The 18,605-nt window shown below is 45.8% G+C and overlaps 1 protein-coding gene across 4 annotated transcripts in view; it reads right to left on the bottom strand.

Moving 5' to 3' along the window:
- Positions 1-212: 212 nt before the first annotated feature.
- LOC137425115 (uncharacterized) overlaps positions 213-18,605 on the bottom strand; it is a 97,710-nt gene continuing 79,317 nt past the window's right edge. For all 4 annotated transcript variants that reach the window (XM_068113214.2, XM_068113215.2, XM_068113217.2 and 1 more), the window contains one exon: positions 213-7,770. In XM_068113214.2, the coding sequence (XP_067969315.2) occupies positions 2,734-7,770 (5,037 nt within the window). In that variant the 3' untranslated portion in view covers positions 213-2,733. The remainder of the gene's footprint in view (positions 7,771-18,605) is intronic.

Genomic DNA, 18,605 nt, shown 5'->3' with positions numbered 1-18,605 from the left:
CTTAGAACATTTTGCAATTTTGTAAGAATTTTCCTACATTCTGCTCTTGAAAAACTATTTTGAAACCTTTAAACTGAACATTTGCACTTTACTTTTCCACTGCCCTGGACTTATTGCCCTGCATATACCAAGTGCAAAACATCACTTATAGTGCAAAACACCACTCTTGCAGCAAGAGTGCAATGCATAGAAATGAAATGATGAAAAGCAGACACATTTGAGATATCATTTGTAATTAAGGATTCTCAAGAATGTCAAGCTGAAAGCCACCAAAATATAAAATATACACTACATGAAAGCAAAGAATCAATAATACATGCTTTCAACATTTCCATGAAACAGAAAATTTGGGAAGGAAAAAATACATTTAAACATTGATTGATAAACTTGGTATATGAACGTTTTGGTTTTGTTCTTGTCCTGCCAGCAATGTGAATGGCTGGACTTGAGAAACCTGTGTAAAATATGGTTATTACAAAGTAAATGCCATTGCATGTCAACACGAGAAAATGTGGGATGCAATGTCATATTTACCATTTTCTTATGACCCCATCAAACATCCATACAAATGATCTTTTGTGCAACCCAATGTTCACATTGATGCTATATTTCTGACAACGAAATGGAGGAATACAATCTTGTATTAAAGTCTAAATAGGTTTCAACCTGATCACAAAGGATTCTACTTGCAATGAATAACCACCATTTCAGAAATGTTAGGGTTGATGAATTGTATAAAGTTATGAGATTGTATAACATCTCATCTAATTGGATGGCTGGAAGGATAGGTCAGAAGTGTGCGCACCTTTAAGTTGTCTAGCCTGGGTTTGAATCTCGGCACAGTAATAAACAGTCATCCCAGTGTTTCACAGAAAGGGTGATGCCTTAATGTGCACGACATCCATTGGAAGGATGTTAAGCTGGAGGACCTGTCTGCCAGCAGTGGTCACTGATGGACATCAAATATCCCATGGTGCGTTGCACAAAGAGTAGCTGAGTTACTGTGCACAAACTACAAATTCCTGTAACTTTCAGTCTAATATATTGCGACAAAGTGGCGATCTGTCCAGGATTGGTTCTCGACTTGACAGGTGTCAATGTCATTATCACCCAGAAGCTCTGTCAAGACTATAGGCTTCCGTTATTATTAATAATTTAATTGGACTTTGTTGGCCCACTCGCGTTTGCAAATCAGATGTGTCACACGCCACAAACAGGGCAGGCAGCAAAATGAATGTTCAGTTACAGTGGTGAGCTCATATGCAATGTAAAATTGTATAAAGGTGTGGTTTCAAGCAAAACTACACAAGAGTCCGCTATGAAATGATGCTTGCGGTAACTTAAAATGTGTGGAATAAATCAATATTAATCAATGTGAATTTTTTTTCCTATTTTTATAAAATGGAAGTGTTTATTTAGTTACCTGTTAATGCAATGCTTTACTGCTTTCAACCAATCTTGACATAAAAAAAAACATGGAAATTACATCACACAAAAAACATTTCAAGGTAATAGCAACTTCATTTTTATCTCTGGTCTGAGCAGTGTGTACAGAGATGATTCTGTGAAGAGTTTGCCTTTGACCCACGGCTAGTGTGTAAGGCACACAAATGTCACCGTTGTATCGTATCCAAATGCCTTTTACAAGCAAGAGAAACCAACAAAAGTTTAAGTTTGGAGCAAACCAGGATTCAAGAAGGCAGTGTGGAAACAAATCATCTGATGACAAGAACTCCTAAAGGCACTCACTTGTACACATTGTTAAATCTTTAAACATCAGACTAGTTTGGAAAGAGAATGGAGGGGGGTGGGGAGGAAGGGGTGGTGTGGGAGGATCTCCAAACTGTCTCTAAACAAGTTTTTCCCCGAAAGTGTTAAAAACCACACTGCATTTCAAAAATTGCACATATGAAATAAGCTGCTTACAGCTGCACGCAATGCAAATGAAATACAACAACAACACAACAGGCATTTTAAAGCCATTTTCCCGGCAAGAGCGGGGGTTAGCCACAATGCAAATGAAATACACACTTGTATTGGACACAATATGCATTGCAGCTATCTACACGGAAGAAACCATGGCAATCAACTCTCGATTGTCACCACAAAATAATTGTATTTCTCAGTTGCCAGCCAATTCATGTTAAAGGTGATGGCTCAAAGCAGAAAAGCAGTGGCTTAACTTGTGATGTGTTGACCTCAGTTTCAACATACCGAACTGATGGCTTATCTGTCATAATAACATGGGAGATACATGAAGGATGCCCTAAAATGTTGCATGGATTTGCTACACGGAAATGGGCAGTGCAGGGGAATAGATGAGTGGAGCAAGAATAAAAGGGATAAGGCACAAAATAGGGGGCAGGAATTGAAGTAAAAAAAACTCCAAACATTTTCTGCACAACACTGAAAAAAAATTAAGGCAGTCATAAGGTAAACACCAAATTATTACACACCACTGCAACTACCGGAATTTATCTGCAGATCCAAATTGACAACTGTGAATGAATTAAGTTTACTAACCAGAGACATCACACAAGTCAATCAACAATAAAAGCATCATGTTTTATATAAGGGGATATGGGGAAAAAAAAGAAAAAAAGAAAAACATTCGCCTTTAGCAGGAAAAAAATAAATAAAAACAATTATGCAATTTATGAAGTTGAAAAGTGAAAATAAGAAACTACCATGCAAACGATACAATGTCTAAATTCCCCACTCAAAAAAGGCCAGTTATTTAGGGTCTTTAGGTGTGGAGCTGAGCAAAAGTTTTTCAGCAGGCCTCAATACCTCACAGTCAAGCATCGTGGCAAGGAGGCGAGCTCGATCCTGGGGCAAAGGTGTATGGGAAGTAGCAAGATGTGATGCACCACTCCGTCGTCCCAGTGCTTCAAAATCACAAAGTGGACAACGAAAAAGGCGGACTGATCGGCCATCACGTGCAAAGTGAGTACGTACATGCCTTTCTAATTGGTCAGCAGCACCAAATCGACGTGCGCATAACGAACAACGAAGACGCGACCAGTCACATGCGAGATGAAATGCACCTGGCAAGGCTCGAGCATGGCCTGGCTTTGACATGACAGACTTAGAAGATCGTTTTGTGGAAAGTGTCTTTTTTGTGGCAGGGAATGATGAAGGCTGTGTTGTGGCTGATGCAACTGCATTCAAAGTGCCGTGGATTTTATAGAGATGGCGCAAAGTATTGCTCCATTGTCGAAATGTTTTACCGCACACAGGGCATGCCTCACTGTGGGCAAGACGTTTTGGTAAAACAGCCATCCCTGGTAACGACTCAGTATTTTCATGTTTTGATGGAGAAAGGCCAATGTTTGTAGAGGACACAGTTGCTGTAATTATGCTTCCTCCTGGGGGGGCAAGTGCGGTGTTGTCAGGTGCAGAGAAGAATGGGGAGCCAGAGGCCTGCCCAGCGAATGAGGCTGAGTCGGGCGCAGTGAATGAGGCGGAGGCGGAAGCAGCAAATGAGGAGGAAGCAGGCGCATCAAACGAGGTGGAAGCAGTGAACAAGGTGGAGGCGGGAGAAGCGAACGAGGAGGGGGCGGGAACAGCAAACGAGACAGAGGCAGGAGCAGTGAATGTGGCAGAGGCAGAGATGGGTGCAGCGAACAAGGTGGAGGCAGGTGCACCAAACAAGGTTGAGGAGGAGGCGAGGTCACCAAACGAAATGGGGAGAGAGGGCGCACTGAACAATGGGGGGGAGTGGGCAAGCGTACCAAAGGGGGAGGCCCGTGAGGCGAAGGAGGGGGCGGGTGTGCCAAAAGAAGCAGAGGCCGGTGCATCAAATGAGGCCAAGTCAGGCGTGGAGGAAGAGGGCGCATCGGGCGAGGTGAACGAGGACACGTCGGGCGAGGTGAACGATGAGGCGTCGGGAGAGGTGAACGAGGACGCGTCGGGAGAGGTAAACGAGGACGCGTCGGGGGAGGTAAGCGAGGACGCGTCGGGCGAGGTGAACGAGGACGCATCGGGCGCATCGAACGACGACGTGTCGGGCCCGTTGAACGAGGACGCGTCAGGCCCGTCGAACGAGGACTCGTCAGCAACGTCGAACGAGGACTCGTCAGCAACGTCGAACGAGGACTTGTCAGCAACGTCGAACAAGGACGCGTCGGGCGTGGCGAACGAGGACGGGTCGGGCGTGGCGAACGAGGATGGGTCGGGCGCGGCGAACGAGGACGCATCGGGCGCGGCGAACGAGGACGCGTCAGGCGCGTCGAACGAGGACGTGTTGGGCGCGTCAAACGAGGACGCGTTGGGCGCGGAAAACGAGGACGCGTTGGGCGCGGCAAACGAGGACGGGTTGGGCGCGGCAAACGAGGACACGTTGGGCGCGGCAAACGAGGACGCGTTGGGCGCGGCAAAGGAGGACGCGTTGGGCGCGGCAAATGAGGACGCGTTGGGCGCGGCAAATGAGGACGCGTTGGGCGCGCCAAACGAGGAGGCGTTGTGCGCGGCAAAGGAGGATGTGTTGGGCACGGCAAACGAGGACGTGTTGGGCGCGGCAAGCGAGGACGCGTCGGGCGTGGCAAATGAGGACGCATCGAACAAGGATGCATTGGGCGCAGCGAACGAGGTCGCGTCGGGTGCGGCGAACGAGGTCGCGTCGGGCGCGGCGAACGAGGTCGCGTCGGGGGCGGCGAACGAGGTCGCGTCGGGGGCGGCGTACGAGGTCACGTCGGGCGTGGCGAACGAGGTCACGGCAAAACAGGATGTGACGGGTGCGGTGAAAGAGGACGCATCTGGTGCGGCTAACAAAGATGCGTCGGACTTTGCGAACGAGTGCTCGGCGAACGAGTGCTCGGCGAACAAGGGATCGGCGGGCACGGCAAACGAGGAGGGGTTGGGCATGGAGAATGAAAAAGCGTTAGGCATGGCGAAAGAGGAAGCATTGGGGACGGTAAACGTGGTTGAGGCGAACGAGGACTCTTCGGGCTCGGTGAACAAGGGCTCTGCGGGTGCGGTGAACAAGGGCTCTGCGGGTGCGGTGAACAAGGGCTCTGCGGGTGCGGTGAACAAGGGCTCTGCGGGTGCGGTGAATGAGGAGGCGTAAAGCGCAGCGAACGAGGGTGCAGTGAAAGAAGACAAGTCGGGCACTCCAAAAGAGGACGCATCTGGCGCGGAGAACAAAGACGTGTTAGGTGCTGAGAACGAGGACGTGCCGTGCGCAGAAAACGAAAACGCGTCTGGCGTGGAGAACAAAGGCGCACCGGGTGCAGTGATCGAGGAAGCGTCGGGGGCGGGAAACGTGGTTGAGGAGAACGAGGGTGACACAAATGATGGCGCGGCGAAAGAGGACTTATCGGGGGCGTTGGAAGAGAGCTTGTTGGGCGCGGAGAACGAGGACTCGGGCGCACAGGACGAGGGCTTGTCAGGCGCGGAGAACGAGGGCTCGAGTGCGGAGAACGAGGGCTCGAGCGTGGAGAACGAGGACTCGAGCGCGGAGAACGAGGGCTTGAGCGCAGCCAACGAGGACTCGGGCGCGGCCAACGAGGACTGTTCACGTGCGGATAACGAGGACTGTTCAGGTGCGGATAACGAGGGCTGTTCAGGCACGGATAACGAGGACTGTTCAGGCGCGGCGAACGAGGGCTGTTCAGGCGCGGAGAACGAGGGCTCGTCCGGCACGGCGAACGAGGGCTCATCATGAGCGGATAACGAGGGCTCTTCGGGCGCGGCCAACAAGGGCTCTTTGGGCATGGCCAACGAGGGCTCTTCCGGCGTGGCCAACGAGGGCTCTTCGGGCGCGGCCAATGAGGGCTCTTCGGGCGTGGCCAACGAGGGCTCTTCGGGCGCGGCCAACGAGGGCTCTTCGGGCGCGGCCAACGAGGGCTCTCCGGGCGCGGCCAACGAGGGCTCTCCAGGTGCGGCCAACGAGGGCTCTCCGGGCACGGCCAACACAGGATATTCGGGCACGGCCAACACGGCATATTCGGGCATGGCCAATGCGGGCTCTTCGGGCGCGGCAAACGAGGGCTTGGTGGGAGCGGAAAACGAGGGCTCGTCGGGCATGGCAAATGAGGGCTCGTCAGGCGCGGTGAACGATGGGTCGGTGAACGATGGGTCGGCGAACGATGGGTCAGCGAACGATGGGTCGACGAACGATGGGTCGGCCAACGATGGGTCGGCCAAAGATGGGTCGGCCAACGGTGGGTCAGCCAAAAGTAGGTCGGTCAACGGTGGTGCGGCGAACGATGGCTCGGCCAACGGTGGCTCGGCCAATGGTGGCTCGGCGAACGAGGGCTCAGCGGGATCAGCGAAAGAGGGATCAGCGGGAGCAGCGAACGAGGGATCGGCGGAAGCAGCGAAGGAGGGATCGGCGGGAGCAGCGAACGAGGGATCGGCGGGAGCAGCGAACGAGGGATCGGCGGGAGCAGCGAACGAGGGATCGTGGGGAGCAGCGAACGAGGGATCGGCGGGAGCAGCGAACGAGGGATCGGCGGGAGCAGCGAACGAGGGATCGGCGGGAGTGGCGAAGGATGGCTTGTCGGACGTGGAAAATGAGGAGGGGGCGAATGAGGACTTGTCATGCGCGGCAAAAGAGGGCTCATTGGGGCTGCTGAACGAGGGCGCGCAAGGCATACTTAAAGAGGACGTTTCAGGCGCACAAAAAGAGGATGCTCCGGGCGTCCCAAATGAGGACGTGTTGGGCACAGAAACAACATCTACATATGCTGCAATGTTGGCACCAGGAGATAATGCAAAGATATCCTGTGTGGGCCATGAACCAGCACAATCAGCAGGTGGCGAAATAATATTGCCCACAGGCTGCGGAAAGCTACCACCTACAGGCGGTGAACCACTGTCATCTGTTGATGCTGTTTTAACTGTGGCGACAGTGCCTTTCTTCATTCTCCGAGCATATGCCTCCTTATGCAGGGTACGCATGTGGCATGAAACACCACGGGCATCCAAAAATAATTTGCCACAAACAGGGCAAGGTTTGCGTCTGGCTGGAGAAGCAATTACACTTGATTTCCGCTTGGCGAAGGATGTTGAGAGTTCTTTGGCTGGGTGAGGACTTTCATTGCACTCAGGTTTTTGATCATTAATGCTCATCATCCCATCCTCCACCTGCTTGGTACCATTTAACACAAAGGTAGATTGTGATGTTATAGTTTTAAATCTTGAACATGGTTTAGGCATTGAAGAGCAATAATTGTTGATAGAATTACAAGACGTATTGGTTGAAACAGCAGTTTCTGTGGTTGCAGAGACATTTGCCTTTATAGGTGCAGTTACAAATGTAGAGAAACATGAGGTTGGATCTTGAAGAAGCAGCATGGTTTGATGTGGTTCAGTCTTGTTAGTCTTCCTATGATGACCACTGCGCACATTTGCGGTTGGATCTTGAAGAGGCAGCATGGTTTGATGTGGTTCAGTCTCGTTAGTCTGCCTATGCTGACCACTGCGCACATGTACGGTTGGATCTTGGAGAGGCAGCATGGTTTGATGTGGTTCAGTCTCGTTAGTATTCCTATGATGACCAATGCGCACATGTGCCAACCATTCATTGCTGCTGTAAAACTTGCGGTCACAGTGATTACATTTCTTTTGTCGAGCCGATGAGGAACCAGTTTCCAGTGCTTCATCAGTGGTATCTGCTGTCTGCCCAGGGTGCATCTTGGCCATATGCAGTCTCAGGCCGATTTTTGATGTAAATGTGTCTTTGCAAAGATTGCACCGGAACTGTTTTCTGGGCTTCTTGGGACGATCTCGCAATGACTGAGTAGATGCCTCAGCGTCGTTCACCAACTACGGACATGCAAAAATGTTATTCATCTGTTTGGCATTTGCAAGAGGAAACCACAATATGTTAAGTTGCCTTGCAGTACAAAAGGAAAATAGTTGTGGCAGTTCAGTTAAATGGTGTTGCTGTATAATAGTTTTCCTTCATCTCCATAATTCTAACAGGGAAGAAACTACTGTTAGACCCCGGTTTATGTCAGGAATGCATAGGTGATAGGTGCGAAGAATATCAAAAAGAAGTAAATTGAAGCAATTCTTCTTATAAGAATGACTGGAATAAGGAGGGATGTGTTCCTAATATTGCAACTTCACCTATTATATTTTGCTTTTTACCTAAGATATTTCCCTTTTTATGGTGTAGCCTATAGTGCAAAGCCGTCCAGAACAGTGTTTGTCCGTCCATATGTATGTTTGTCCCCTCAAACGTATACCAATCAGGAGCTGAGGATCCAGTCACATGACAGGGTGATGTGATTACATCTGATGTCATTATGGCGGAACGGTGGCCGACACCACAAATCGCCATTTTGATTCCAATTTCGTTCAGGCCGAACATATCGTCAAACCTGTCATATATCACAAGCGTGCTCTACCTTTACGTTTTTCATTCAGTGTGAAACACAAACAAACCGATTGTTAAAATGACCATGAAATATCGAAAGCATAGGCGTTACGGGTCTTCCAACAATACGGTACGTTTAGGCCTTAGGCCTCATGCCTCACCTTCAAACCGCTTAGGACAAATTAAGCCCAGGTTTCTTAATACTGTCGTGTGTCTACACTGTAGTGAACACTGCAGGGTGACAGATGACCAAACGAGCTTTAACTCCGAGGTGTTCAGTCAAAAATGACGGTATTCTATACACGCGCGAGGGAAAGGAGAATGACGAACTTACCTTCACGGGTCCACCGGACGTTTTTGCACCTGCAACAATTAACTCAAACAGACACGGAATTAAAATGTACAAAAATACCGGTCTTATTGAAGAAATGCCGGTAACAAAATAAAACATACGGCAAAACTGTGATTCCTAAACGGGACGTCCCCATACAGACCCGTATACACACAAAAGGAAAATAAAGGTGAAAATAAATGTGTGTTTGTTTCATGGTACTTAGCTCTGAGCGTCTCCTGAACCCCGTCGGGAATCATCCAGGCCCCGAGCGCGCAATCCGGGCGTGGCACAGGCCCTGGCGGGAAGTAGGCCTCAGTGGGCCCTCATTCACTCAGCCGCGCTTGTCCTCGTCGTCCGCCTCACCAGCACTCACGTCTCTCAGCACAAGAGCGCTATGAACTGTGTCTGTTCGTTGTGAAACCCCGAAGCAGAGAGCAAGCCAAGAGAACTCGTGAACTTCGACTGTTCGTTGTGAAATCCCGAAGCACAGAGCTTGTCGGCGACCGTTCGCTATCAAAGCCAGAAAACCCGAGAGAAAATGTGGGCCCTCTAACTCCTTTGTACTCAAGGCCCTGTCGTCATCCAACTCACCCGTGCCTGCTCCACCAATCCAATAGTCCCATCTTAGCAGTCCTTGCTCGAACCAATCATGGACCAATCACTGCCTTACTTAATCCTGCCTGCTTGATGTGGTGATGTGGCTGCTGGCAGCGCCAGCGGTACAGTTCAACGTCTTGTTCCGGTCACTTTTATTGTATCATAAATGCGTAATTTCTTGCGATGTGTGTGTGTGCTGCATTGTCATAAGGAACAGAGGAAAAATAACAGAGGCCATTACATACAGGGGATTCATTACCCATAATGCCTAACTAATTAACATAACCCCACCCCTCTCATGGGGAGACTTATAAACGCTTACTCCGGTCTAAACAAATTTCCTACTTATGCTATATGGGGTTTCTTCTTCTTCACAACAGTCGGAGCACACTACCTATACAATTCTACCTGGACTAAAGTAATCATTGCCTACCCCCTACAAATGTAACAATACAGTAGTGTATTGTTTCAGTAGCATCGTTTTCGTAATAATAATAATAATAATAATAATAATAATAATGTAGTAAATATAACAACACTTTCATCCTAATGTCGTGAATGGAAAGTTGATGGATTGAAGCGATGTATGGTTCATGAATCAATGATAAGCGGTGTAACCATGGAAGTAAGGAATTAGCCTCAGTTTTTTTTAATAGTAATATCGTTTTCGTAATAATGATAATGTAACGTTAATGCTACAGTAAATGTCATCATAACACTAATCCCTTCGTAGTGACTGCAAAGTTACGAGAGGTTAAAATATATCTTCTGTATATTAAAGTAGCGGCAGTTTTGTGTCCGGCCGTCACGCTACGTCATTACGTCTATCTTCAACGAAAGTATCAAATAAGCCTGGCTACGCCGCTGTTAGACTATCGGTCTTGTTTCATTAATGACAGTTATATTCAAAAAAAACACACACACACACACACACACACACACACACACACACACACACACACACACACACACACACACACACACACACACACACACACACACACACACACACACACACACACACACACACACACACACACACAGAATTTAAATAAAAATAAAGAACATATGTTAGAGTTTTAATTTTACTTACCTTCAGTAACCATTCCAGAAGTGGTTGAACCAGCCATAACTTGAAATGAACATAGGCATTTTTATAAAAGGCATGCATATTTAAAAAAAATAAAATCAGAGGAAAGCTTAATAACCTGGCAACATCAACTGCACGTTCACCAGCATCCATTAGACGAATAACATCTAATTTCACTTCTGAGGTAAAACTTTCACGCTGCCAGTACATTATTTTATGCACGGCGCAAAGCAGTTTGTGTACAGGATAGGATGATGTGAAGACTGAGGCAATGGATACGAGAAAGGACGGATAGTCAGCCACGCAGTTGTGGGTTGAGGCGACGGAAATCAGGTAGTGGTATTAATAAAGTGACATGTATGTGAAGTGACGTAAAAAGGGGGAGACATAAATCAAAAGTATTACTGTATATCAAATACTGTATAAACTCCTGCACAGCTATTAAGGGTGCAATGGAATGGGTGGGAGTAGACAAATGCTTCATTCTGCTGTGAACAGCAGATCTGCCTTGTTAACCTGCGCATTAGGTTTGTGTCTTTTAGCAAGCAACCTTTGATCTACTTTTTACATCCAGAAAAAAAAAAAACAAGAAAATGTCAATCATTAAGAAAAATAAATAAATAAATCTTCTTCTCCAACTCTTCCCTTTATAACGGGTGAGGTCCATTGGTACCAAGCTTCTGTCCTGCCTTGACCACGATACCTGCCTTGACCTCTGTCCTCAGCCAACTCTCTCCACTCTCCAATCAGCCCCACCTTAATTATATCCCTCTTCACACAATCCTCCCATCTCAACCGTGGTCTACCTGTTTTCCTGATACCTTGCGCCCTCAACCTATCCGCAGTCTTTCCATTCTCTTTTCCCCATCCACACCAAGTGTCCAGCCCATCTCAGCCAGCATTTCACCAATCTCTCTGTCAAGGTCGTCTGCACACCAATCTCCTCCCTCAGTTCATCCATTCTCCTCATATTCACCCTTCACTCCCGCAATCCTCATAACCCAGTTGTTCTCGCAAACCTGCAGCCTCTGTTGTTGTCTGTCAGAGCCACCATTTCCAGACCGTAAAGGTAGGCCAGCATTACACACAACATAAGAATTTTCCCTTTCAATTGCCTCGATATCTTTCTGTCATTACTCCGTCCATTCCGCAGAAAAATAAAATAAAAATTAGACTATTTGTCATAATGTTAAACTCTAGTATTTCATCATTTAACTATTCCTCAATGTCATGCCAGTTTGACTCTTTTCACAAAATTACGTCTGCCACAGGTTATGTTACCTCTGCCAGTTATGTATTCACATCTGTTTGTCTGTCTGCTTGTGAGCGGGATATCTCAAGTTACACACAGATTCAGTTGAAATTTGGTGGCCAGGTTGCGTGCACGACAGGGACGAATTGATTAAATTTTGGTGAATATCCCGATCAGATATTCTTTAAAAGTGATTCATTGTGATTCATCTTCTTATTATCTTATATTATTTATTATTTATTTATTTATATATACAGACTTGGCATTTAATATGGAATATTTTTTTTGTTGGGGGTGATCTTACTTTTCAAGATGTCTTAGAACCAAAAGTTCATTGGAATTATGTTGAAATTATTCTAGATTTTGTTAATGTGACCTTTAAAAGAAACAAAAACCACATTTGACATTTCGAAACAAATAAATTGATCCTTGAAAGTGATGTAAACTGATATCGAACTCAATTCATGGACAGTACTGTGTTAAACTTCTGTACGTTTTCCAGAAGTATCTCTTTATTTTGCACATCAGCCAATTTTTTTTAAACAAAAACAAAAGTTAAATTACGACTGGGATTACGGACAGTAAAATTACAGTTCAGTACTTCGTGTAACCCCCACGAGCATTCAGGAGAGCACGTACACGTTGAGGCATGCTGTTCACGAGATTTGCCAAGGTTTGGACAGGAATCGCTTGCCATGCAGTGACAATAGCCTGCTGCAATTCACGCACAGAGGTCGGCTGCTGGTCCAAGTGGTCGATTTGACGCGTTAATTCTGCCCACAAGTTCTCTATCGGATTCATATCCGGGGACATGGCAGGCCACTCCATATGCTCTACACCACGGTCAGCAAGAAAGTGTTGGATCATGTGAGCACGATGAGGCCGTGCATTGTCATCTTGGAAGACAAAGTTTCCTCGAAAGGCTGCACGAGCAAATGGAAGCAATGTTTCTTCCAGAATGGCCTTGTAGTTGAACTGGTTCAGGTTTCCATTCAGAACAACCAGGTCAGTTTTGCCCCCTGCATGAAAAGCAGCCCAAACGGTCACCCCACCACCTCCAGCTTGGACTCTTGGCACTATACAATCTTTGTTGTAGGCTTCATGCACTTGTCTGCGCACTCGGACGCGGCCATCTTGACGATAGACCAGAAATCTAGACTAGTCACTGAAGATCACATGATTCCAGTGTCCTGGCTGCCATTGACGGTGCTCTCTGGCCCACTGCAATCGGCGCCGGCAGTGTTGTCTGGTCAGGCGTGGCTTTCTCAGGGGACGCCTGGCACGATAGCCTGCTTGAACCAGTCGTTGGTTGACTAGCCTTCTGGATACAGGCACATTTGTCAGTTGCTGCCACTCAGCCCTAAGCCGATTAGCTGACTTGGTACGGCCATTGCGGACTAACCGGTGCAGCTGGCGATCATCCCTCCTTGTGGTTCTGCGGGGACGTCCTGGCCTCGGTATTGGAGTAGGGACACCCCTCTGAGCATTTCGTTTCAGGATCTTTGACACCTGACCTTGAGTGATGCCATACTGCCGAGCAATAGCACGCTGTTTCATGCCGTAATTTCGTAAAGCCACCACTCCATGACAAACAGCATTGTCGAGTTGTCGGACCATCTCTAGAGGAAGCGGCAATAACTTTTGGAGCCGTGCAGCAGTTGTTTTCCACTATTACAGAACGCAACAACCCTTGTATACCCGACTGTGAAGCCAATCATCAAATGCACCTGTCCGTACATTTTGCCACGCCACCTGTGATATAATCCTGTTGTTGACTTCTTGCTGCGACAGACAATCCAGGACATGGTTCTTTTAACAAATAAATCACCAAAGTGTAAAAGAAATTCACCAGATTGATATACTGAGTTAAGAAAGTAAACCCAAGTCAAGAAAGAAAAAAAAATCCATAATTAAATGCCAAGTCTGTATATATAAAATAAAGTTTTTGTTTGTTTGTTTGTTTGTCTGCACGCGCTAATCTCCTGAACGGTGAAAGATAGGAGGAAACCTCCACAACAAAAAATGTCGGGACGGGCCCCGGGAAGGTTATAGGCTAGGTGGCAAGGCCGGTCGAAGCTGCCTCGGCTGGGCTGGGCCCATTTCGCAATTAAAGCTGAGCTGAATTATAGTAGTCAATCTTCTATGGCCGCGAGTAAAAGCTGAATTATAGTAGAAAATTCATTCAAAAAAGAACCAAAAATGTCGGGACGGGCCCCGGGAAGGATATAGGCTAGGTGGCGAGGCCGGTCGAGACCACCTCGGCCGGGCTAGGCCCATTTCGCAATTAAAAGTATATACAGTTACGTGAAAAAGTAAGTACACCCCATGTAAAGTTTTGACCTTTTCAACATACAGCTATTTGATCTTCATTTCAACAATATTGATAGATAAAGGTGATATAATATAGCAAATATCATGAAACATTTACATATTGTCGTCCATTGTATAATTTAAATAAACATAAATGCAAATTTCGCATGTGTTAAAAGTAAGTACACCCCATTAAATGTTTTTAAATCTTTTTAACATATGTGGACATATCAATATTTGATCTTCATTTAAACAGTATTTACAGATAAAGGTGATCTAATTGAACAAAAAAACAATGAAAAATTGACTTTGCAATAATTTATTCAACAAAAAATTAACAGAGATGCCATTTCCTTCTGTGGAAAAATTAAGTACACCCTTGGCTCTAATAGGTGGTATTGCCCCCTTTGGCAGAAACAACCTCAAGTAGGTGTTTCTTATAACTGTCTACCAGTCTCTGACATCGACTGGGAGATATTTTTGCCCACTCCTCCATGCAGAATTCTTTCAGCTGTGCGATGTTTGAGGGGTTTCTTTCATGCACAGCTCATTTGAAATCCCCCCACAACATCACGATGGGATTTAGATCCGGGCTTTGACTTGGCCATTCCAGAACCCTCCATTTCTTTCTTTTCAGCCATTCCTTGGTGGATTTCCTGGTATGTTTAGGGTCATTGTTAGGCTAACCCCTGCTCTAGCAGGGAAAATGGCCTTAAAATGCATGTTGTTGTTGTTGTTTAGGGTCATTGTTATGTTGCAAGGTCAACCTTCGTTTGAGCTTCACCTTTCCGACAGATGGCCTCACATTATCCTCAAGCACCCTCTGGTACAATTAAGAATTCATAGTGGATTATATGATGGTGAGCTGTCCAGGCCCTGATGCAGCAACGCTGCCACAAACCATAATATTTCCACCACCATGCTTTACAGTTGGTATCAGGTTCTTGTGGTCAAATGCTGTCTTTGGTTTTCGCCAAACATGTCTTCTGGTACTGTGGCCAAATAGCTCTACCTTTGACTCATCTGTCCAGAGCACATTGTTCCAGAAGTGCTGGTCTTTGCCTCGGTGTTCATTGGCAAACTTTAGCCTAGCCCTGATGTTCTTTCTGGACAGCAAAGGTTTCCTCCTGGCACACCTCCCATGTAGATCAAATTTGTGCAGCCTCTTTCTCATGGTAGACTCGTGCACTTTGACATCAACAGTGGCAAGAGCTACCTGTAGGTCCCGTGATGACATTCTGGGGTTCTTAGAGACTTCTTTCAGCATCTTGCGGTCTGCTCTCGGGCTGAACTTGCTGGGGCGGCCTGGCCTGAACAAGTTGGCAGTTGTTTGGAATCTTCTCCATTTGCAGATGATCTTCCGGACAGTCGAATGATTGATTTCAAATTGTTTGAAGATCTTTTTAAATCCCTTCCCAGACTCCTAGGCATCTATATCCTTCTTTCTGAAGGCCTCAGAGAGCTATTTTGATCTCGGCATGGTGACGCCGCACACTTCAACAACAAAGACCAAACCAAACTAAATGTCTCATGTTTAAATAAGACAGGTTCCTCCAAGAGCCTCTCTAACGATGTTCTAATCATTTGCACCTGAGCTGGTGCACCTGATTCTAATTTTAGGTATTTGAAGTAGTGATAAATGTAGGGGTGTACTTACTTTTTCCACATGCGAAATTTGCATTTATGTTTATTTAAATTATACAATGGACTACAAAATGTAAATGTTTCATGATATTTGTTATATTATATCACCTTTATCTATCAATATTGTTGAAATGAAGATCAAAGAGCTGCATGTTGAGATATGTTGAAAAAGTCAAAACTTAAATGGGGTGTACTTACTTTTTCACGTGACTGTATATAAACTAGCCGAAATCACCCGGCGTTGCCCGGGTTCTTTTTGAATGAATTTACTACTATAATTCAGCTTTTACTCACGGCCGTAGACGATTGACTACCTATAAGTCAGCTCAGCTTTTAATTGCAAAATGGGCCTAGCCCGGCCGAAGCGGCCTCGACACCGAGCCGATAACCTTCCCGGGGCCCGTCCCGACATTTTTAGTTCTTTTTGAATGAATTTACTACTATAATTCTGCTTTTACTCGCGGTCATAGAAGATTGACTTCTATAATTTCAGCTCAGCTTTTAATTGCGAAATGGGCCCAGCCCGGCCTCGCCACCTAGCCTATAACCTTCCTGGGGCCCGTCCCGAAATTTTTTGTATTGGAGGTTTCCTCCCAACTTTCATCGTTCAGGAGATTAGCGTGTCATCTCCGCAGACAAACAAACAAACAAACCAACAAACAAACAACAAACAAAAACTTTCTTTTATATATATAGAAGAACGTTTTTGTTTGTTTGTTTGTCTGCACGCGCTAACCTCCTGAACGGTGAAAGATAGGAGGAAACCTTTGACACAAAAATTGTCAGGACGGGCCCCGGGAAGGTTATAGGCTAGGTGGTGAGGCCGGTCGAGGCCGCCTCGGTCGGGCTGGGCCCATTTCGCAATTAAAAGCCGAGCTGAATTATAGTAGTCAATCTTCTACGGCCGCAAGTAAAAGCTGAATTATAGTAGTAAATGAACAAAATGCGGCCGCGGCCAGATAGTCAAACTACACTGCTTCGCAAGGCCGCGTTTTATTCCTTTTTTAGTCCAGAAGATTAAATTCATTCAAAAAGAACCCGGGCAACGCCGGGTGCATTCAGCTAGTTCTTCATAATTGAGTAAAAGGGCCAAAAACGATATATGGCATGATGTTTCAAAACGTTGTGGATGCAATATGACAAAACTAGGTGGACGAGTTGGTACAATATACAACACGATATCTGAAGAAGGTGTTGATGGATTTGGACGAAACTTTATGGACAGGTTAGGTGTACAACAAAGAAGAATTGCTTCAATTTTGGTGAAGATCCGAATCCGGATCAGTGATTTTTTTTTTTTAAGTGATTCTTCACCATTGAGTGATCGGGCAAAAAACGATATATTCAGCCATGGTCAAAAGTAGTGGCACCTTTGCACTTTTTTCAAACAACTTTTTTCAAAATAACTTTTCAAATAACAAATAATAAGTTGAAATTGACTGAAGTATTTGGTCTCCACAATTCTTTATTTCACTGTTAATATTACAGAACTTTGGTTTTTGAATCATAACTAAATATATCCTTTTAAATCAGAAAATAAAAAGAAACGGCATTGACAAAATTATTGACACCCTGGACGTAATATTTGGTAGTTTGTAAACTCTGTTTAAACATCGAGAATATTATTCTCTGTAAATTATTCTCTGTAAACAGAGAATAACTGCAGTCAGGCACTTCCTATAGCCATGAATGAGCTTCCTGCACCTCTCTACTGGCAATTTGGCCCACTCTTCTTGTGCAAACTGCTCCAGTTCTCACATATTTGAAGTGTGCCTTCTCCCAACTGCTGTTTTCAGATCTCCCAACAGGTGTTCAATGGGATTCAGATCTGGACTCATTGCTGACCACGACAGAATAGTCCAGCGTTTTGTCTTGAACCATTCCTGGGTGCTTTTTGAAGTGTGTTTTGGGTGATTGTCCTGCTGCAAGACCCATGACATTCGACTGAGACCCAGCTTTCTGACACTGGAATGAACAAAATGCTTCAGTAATCTCCTGTTTTCGTGACGCCATGCACACATTCAACGCACCCAGTGCCAGACGCAGCACAGCACCCCAAAACATCACTGAACCTCATGTTTGACTGTAGGGAAGGTGTTCTTTTCTTTGAAGGCTTCATTTTGTTTTCTGTAAACATAGAGATGATGTGCTTTACCAAAAAGCTATAATTTGGCCTCATCTGTCCACAGGACATTCTCCCAAAAGGATTTTGGCTTGTTCAGGTGCGTTTTGGAAAACTCAAGTTGGGCTTTCTTTCGTCTCTCTCAGCAGTGGGGTCCTCCTGGGTCTCCTACCATAGAACCCCCCTTTCATTGAGTTGGCGACGGATGGTGCGAGTGGAAACTGTCGTACCTTGTGTCTGAAGGTCAGCTTGAATCTGTTTGGAAGTTGATTGAGTTGCTTTCTCCACCATTCGAACAATCCTTTGCTGCAATCTTCGATTGAGCTTTCTCTTGCGGCCACGTCCAGGGAGGTTGGCTACAGTGCCATGGGCCTTAAACTTCCTGATAAAATTGCGTACGGTGGACAAAGGAACATCGAGGTCTCTAGAGATGGACTTGTAGCCTTGAGATTGTCCATGCTTGGCTACAATCTTGTGTCTAACCTCTTTAGACAATTCTCTGGTTTTCTTTCTTTTCTCCATGCTCATTGCGGTACACACACAGTGACACAAAACAGCAGAATGACTACTTTTCTCCATTCAAACTGGTTGAATGAGTGATTTTTAATATTTCGGAATTTTTTCAGCTTTTTTTGTTTTGTTCCACTGCAAACCAAAGAAATACATGTGTGGATACCAAAATATATATTTTTTATTTCAATAATTTTCTGGAAGAAATGGTGCATTATTTGAAAAAAGTGCAAGGGTGCCAACATTTTTGGCCATGACTAACATTATGTTCCAAAACGTTGTGGATGTATTATGACAAAACCAGGTGGATGAGTTGGTTCGGCGACAAGAACAAGCCAATTTAATTTTGGTTAACGTCCACATCCATATCCGGCCTATCAGTGGGATACAAAACATACTTTTCAGCCTGGCGGAGGTATG

The sequence above is a fragment of the Myxine glutinosa genome, chromosome 4, assembly GCF_964187855.1.
Source record: "Myxine glutinosa chromosome 4, kmMyxGlut1.1, whole genome shotgun sequence".
Taxonomy (NCBI): Eukaryota; Metazoa; Chordata; class Myxini; order Myxiniformes; family Myxinidae; genus Myxine; species Myxine glutinosa.
This window is presented reverse-complemented; position numbering and strand designations above follow the sequence as displayed.